At 42.0% G+C, this 6128-nt stretch overlaps 2 protein-coding genes across 2 annotated transcripts; both read left to right on the forward strand.

The window, feature by feature from the left end:
* Positions 1–85: 85 nt before the first annotated feature.
* Positions 86–472, forward strand: PHALS_10074 (ammonium transporter family; the record flags this gene model as incomplete). Its single annotated transcript, XM_024725432.1, has 1 exon — positions 86–472. The coding sequence occupies one exon, from the start codon at positions 86–88 to the stop codon at positions 470–472; it is 387 nt and encodes a 128-aa protein (XP_024576210.1).
* Positions 473–1857: 1385 nt separating this feature from the next.
* PHALS_10075 (uncharacterized protein) lies at positions 1858–2113 on the forward strand (the record flags this gene model as incomplete). The annotated part of the gene is made up of 2 exons (XM_024725433.1): positions 1858–1964; positions 2026–2113. The coding sequence occupies 2 exons, from the start codon at positions 1858–1860 to the stop codon at positions 2111–2113; spliced, it is 195 nt and encodes a 64-aa protein (XP_024576211.1).
* Positions 2114–6128: the final 4015 nt, after the last annotated feature.

Consider the following 6128-nt stretch of genomic DNA (forward strand, 5'->3'; position numbering starts at 1 on the left):
GATAACACCAGCCTGTGGCTACGTGTACCCTTCGGTAGCTGCAATTTTTGGTGTAGTAGGAGCAGCCACGGGTTTTGCGGCTATCATGATGAAAAAACATTTACGCTATGACGATACCCTCGATTCATTTGCCATTCACGGCTGTGTCGGCGTCATGGGTGGCCTTATGACTGGCCTGTTCGCCACATCAGAAGTAAATCCGAACATTCCAAATGGTGCCTTTTACGGTAGCGGCGAGCTATTTCTTCATCAATTGGTCTCACAGATTGCAGCTGCAGTATACTCGTTTATTGTGACGATAATTCTTTTGTTCTTGCTCAAGATTACGGTTGGGCTACGTGTAGATGGAGACGAGGAGGTGAACGGTATTGACATTAGCTACCATGGTGGCTTCGCATACGATTATAGTTCACACAAGAATATGTTAAAGGCAGAGACACGCGATTTGAGTGAGTTTCGCGTAGAATGTTGAGCACATATAGCTCATCGGCTCGGAAAGGGTGCCCATTTTCTTTCCTTCACAATTCTAAGAACGCTTTAACGATAGACTTCCATCTACTGTAAGTCTGCAGTATGTATTACTTTTTTAGATTCTTGGCAGCTATGACGTTTCCTCGGTGTGCGGATTACTTAATTTCGTTTCCAACGTTTGACTTGTAGTAACTAACAAATATATATCATTTGACTTGATAATTGCTCGATGGCATTATTTATATTATACCGGCAAAGCAATACGCAATCTGAATATAATATCATCACATACATCCATAGGCATGCTGATCAATATATGAAACTCGCTTTGATCCATAAGTAAATCGATAAACAAAAAATCTTAGCTGTGAAGGGGGAAGATCGATTGTCAATGCTTGCAAAATTGACCTGTATTTTATCGACCCAGAGCTACATTGAATGGGGCTGTAATCAGGACGATCAATTGCTTAAATGTTACTACAACACCCTGCTCATGAATGCAGCTTCAGACGTACATTCGGTAGTGTACAAGCAAGGAAACTCATAAACTCAATGATCAAAGAGAATTGTAGGTTTGCCCGCTCAAAATTTAAATTTAAGGCACTGTTAGAGCTGAAAGCAATACTCAATTGCGGACGACTAACAGCCCGTTGATCTCAAGATTTCATGTTGGATGTATACGTTACCGCGCAAAATACTTTTGATTAATCGATGATCAGACTTACTGAGTCAAATCGTCATTTAAAGAAGAAGTACTAAATGCTGAACACTAAGAAATTAACCAATCGTCATATGAAAGCGTCAGGTCGCGAATTCAGTTTAACTTGCCCAGGTTTGTTTTTACTTAATTGTACTATTATGAAAAACAACCGTGCATACTACAAGATTTTTCTGACTCAAGTTGCTCAACAGGGTTGCCATGATAAGCTTTGACCCAAAGAGTCCGCGTTAATAACGCACAGAAGATGGGTTCAAATGCTGCACTCAGGAACAAAAGCAAGGGCATTTCAAGTAGCGTGATGATATCTAGTCGGACAGGATTTCCAAAAACCAACGTTTTGTATAATAGCAAGCAGCCTCCGAGTCATTTAGAGCAACCAACTGGCTTGAACAAACTCTTTTTGCCTCCTCGTTCGCCGTTTGACTCCAAACGGACCCTGCTAGCCATCGCCACTACACAGTTTGAGCTGCATCTGCCAAGTTCTATTCGATGGGTCGGTCGCCCGTCACGATATAACTACTGCCCCTCTTCTCCCGAAAGATGCACAACCCAAGTCTAAAAGAGCCAAAGCTCAAAGCTTTTAGTGATTGCTTCTCGCGGTCAGTTTCAACAGAATACTGGTTCGAAAAGTCTACGTCAAGGTTGATCGAGCTACTGTGAGTACTATGTGGAAGCGAGATAGAGCTGCTGTAGTAGCAGGAGTCATTGTTGGAGAGAATGGACAATTCGAAATTAGCAAAAGTGCGGTAGGTGTTGAAAGCACGGCAAAGCGGTACGCTAGAAAATAGCAAGTGTCTCTGTAAACGAATGAGCTGTCGAAAGACGTTTTGCAGCACCGAAGACCTCTGTACGCCTCGTGCGGCAAGCAGTGAAGCTAATCATTGTACCACGATACATACACGCTCATCTTGCCGGTATTAACGAGCGTTAATAAAATGTGGCGTGCCGAGCAAACATCGTCATTCATCGACGAAACGACGTTGTACTTCAAGCCGATATACAATCTCGTCCAAGAGATGTGAAGTAGCTATATGCGACCGCAATAGGTACTCAAGCTTTGTACGTAATTGTGAGACGCTGCCTTCGCGGGTATGGAAAAGCAAGCGCTCTACTTTGAAGACAGCGTCCAACGATTTCTCACTCACTTTACATTTTGAATGCTTTTGAATTATTGATTTTAGACGTGATGAACGACAGCATTAATTATGGGTCTTAGATGAAAAAGAAAAATTGATCATCAGTAGATCAGAATATGCACTCGGACTACCTCCTACCTACTGACAAAAATATTCTCTACATTAAAACGAAATGGCACGAAAAAGTCACCAACAAGTTGCACTTGCCCCGCAAGAAAACGTAAAGTCGTATGTGCCAAAATATCCCAAGTACCCAAATCTTTGACAATCTCATAGTGAGTGTCTTGCCTCGATGGACAACATCTGTCACGAAAGGGCTTTGCGTCCAAAAGAGTATCAAAGCCAAGGGTTTTTTTCTCATGCATGCATGTCGACTGTTCTGTTCTACATGACCGCTGTAATCTTAAAAGCTGCTTCTCGCCAGTGTTGCTGTTGCCTGAACGTCGAAAAAAAAGCGATGATAGAAGTCATTTTGGACTTTAATCGGATAATTTGGTAAGAATGAAATCAATTATTTAGTGCATACTTTTCTATACAAACAGAACTGTGTTACTGTGTTTGATAATGGGACTATATATAACATGTCGTGAGGCTAATCAATAAGCTACAGACCTCTTTAGTTCCGTCTTTCGATATTTCAAGTTGCACAAATGCTCTTAAATAAAATCACACACAATTTTGCACAATTGCACATAATTATAACACAATAGTACATTACGTAACCCATTTTGCATTCCCTCCAAGATAGAATCACAACGAGATTTGCACGTTTTTGTCTATTTGACGCACAACAAGAACCCATTGCGCTTGAATTTTACTTCACTGCCTGCACTCTACATTGCCTGCTCCTACTCGCATCGTAAAAGTACAATCATACGTCTCGACAAGTCTATGAGAAAGACGCGGTTCTAGTTCGGATACGAATTTAAGGCTGCATCATTGCTCCGGAAATCTTAAACGATTCACAACATATTAGAGCACTAAAAAAAATGCAGCTTAATGTCAGGTGACGGTGGAGGAACCGATTTATCTACAACATAGCTCGTTGCGTTGGACTTACTGACTTGAAAATGTGCATGAAAGAGATCGTCGTATCTTTCATTTATTAACGTAGACACAGGATGTGTTTGCGTTCATCGGAATAATCATAGTATAATTCAATATTGTATTAACTAACTGTATTTGCTACGACCGTGGAGGGTCCAATCTAGCACGATCACTACTTATTCTCATCAATCCCCTCAGTCGCCTATGTAGGCAGGATAGTTTCATGCAATAAACTTGATCACTCTCCCATTTAATCAGCTTACCTCCAGCATCGACGTGTTGCTTTTAGATGTTTCGACCCAGCCGTAGCATCGCACACCTGGCGCATGACGCTCAATCTTACTGAGATTAATGCAGTAGTTTTCTACGAAGTGTAGCCGGGGTATTACCAGCAGATAAATTTTGGTTGATAATTGTCACACATGTAGATCAAAGCCTCATCGAGGCGGTGATAAAAATACCCTGAGGTCGCCAGAAAATCTTGTGAAGTGCCGAAGAGCCTCCAGCGGTTTGGTACCATATTTTTAACGAAGACAGTCGATCCGCGCAGATCCTTCAAAGGATATCCTCCACATCGCATTTCACGCATTATTTCTGACGAAGTGTAAGTGGGTGGCCAACGGTTAAAATGCCAAATCTGGTGCCTAGTACATTGTTTGCAAAAACGTTACTGAATTCACGAATCTTTATCTAGCATATCGGCTATCGGCGAGTCGTGTTGATGAAAATGTGTCGAAATATATTTTGGCTGTATCCTCACCCGTCATATTATTGCTGACAGTAGCATATGAGCTTTCTGGCTCGAACAAAAAAACGTTCCACAAAGACCAAAATGCCGGTATGACCGGACGCGCTCTTGATTCTTTCAGAAAACTCATTATTCATGGATTGCCAACACTCATCCGCTAGACTGCTTAATGTCGTCGATACATGGGAAAGGGTTGACCTGTTAAAACTGCTCTTACATGTGTAAACATTTGCTTACCCTCTTTTGCATACTGTGATAACGATAATTGGCACTCACCAAGCTGTTTGACTTTTCTCGTCCGAGATGGTCATATCATGTACCTCATACAGTATTCTGCACATGAAGTCCTCATTAAAAAGGGATCAATTTACGCTGAGTGGCGTGTTTGTCAGTGCTGTAATACTGCAAGTCTTGTTGGGTATAGTGGTATAGGAGTGCAACCACGCTTACTGATAATTGGACACTTGAGCTCTCAAACACTATTCTTTCACAGCCAACAGCAACACGACGCAAGTTGCGTCTGATCAGCAGCTGTAAGTTTCGTATTACCAGCAGACAGCGTCACCATCGTCACATTCAACAGTTAATAGCTTTGATAATGCAAAGGGCATTCGTCATCAAACAAAGCCGGCCAGGGTTAGATCTTACCGCAAGGTATATTCGATAAAAAAAACCATCTTGGTATTCACGGTGACGACGTCGCTGTGTACAACGACGCCTAATTTGTATAGCTTGCAAACGACTTCAAACCAACCAGGAATACTCCGAGATTAACCATCGCATCCTCACAGCAAGTAGCTCCTTGTCATGAACATGGCAGTTTTCTATCTACTTCAAGCTGGTGAGACTCAATTCCATCACTTTGTCACATTCATCGGCATTTGCTTGGAATAATGCATTTTATATGGCAAAAAATAGAATGCCTAATGTTCGATCTGGATTCGGATGTCTTAAAATGGGTATACTCAAATCCTTTTTGTATGAGCCTCAAATGCCGCCGCTGCCGCACGCCAGCAACACTTGATACCTTCTGTAAGAAGATTGGTGAGAGCCCGCGCTGTATTTGCATACGTTTGGATATATTTGCGCGATTGGCTGGCCGGGCCAAGCAGCTTTCGTAAAACCCTAATAGGTGTTTCACTTGATCGCCCATGTTCGACCTTTATGCTCTGAACGATTATAGACAAAATTATCGCCAAAATAGGTTAGTGCATGGGCATGATGTCATTTTCACAGTCGCATCACCAGATAATGAAGCTTCGCTGAACTGTAAACAGCCTCTGCGGCGTGGTTATCGACTTACAGAGCATCCCGTTAGGAGTACTGACCGCAGTGAGAGGATAACGCCGCTTCTTGCGAGCACTGATAATGATTATTAATCCGGTTGAGAACATTTACCAAAGTACAAGTGGCCGATCTATTTTAAGCATATCTTCTTTAAAAAAAGTTACCCTTATAGAATTGCGGCTGTATCAATCTCATTATCAGCATATAAAACTTGCAACGTACCGTTAGCTTTTCTGGCGTAAAGGCCTGGCACCTAATGTGGGTATTTACTCTGTTTAATCGAGTTAGCTGCGTACTTTGCAAAGGAAGCATTTCACCTTAATATGGTTGATTGATGTGTGACGCAGTATATGGCTTCAAAAGCTCATTTCATGACGGCCTCCTGGATCCGAAGGCTAAACGCGTGGTTGATCACTTGTCACCACGTCGTGATATCTCTTTAAGCAAGAATGAATATGATCAGTATATTCTCATGACGTTTTGCGCTCAACGTTCTGCGACAATCCAATTTATGGACTCAGTGAAAATGTAACGATGTTACACGAACCCTGATATCTAGGGGGGGGTCACACGAGATGTGCATGGTTTGATCACACCCAAACAAGAATACGGTTTACGTACGGTACGGGGCTAGGATAAATAAATTAAAATCAGTTTGGTATTTAAACCGAAGAGTCGATTAGCCTTGGGAAGGCAATAATCACTCTTGGAGTAAGCG

This window comes from Plasmopara halstedii, assembly GCF_900000015.1.
Source record: "Plasmopara halstedii genome assembly, contig: Scaffold_444, whole genome shotgun sequence".
In the NCBI taxonomy this organism is placed as follows: Eukaryota; Oomycota; class Peronosporomycetes; order Peronosporales; family Peronosporaceae; genus Plasmopara; species Plasmopara halstedii.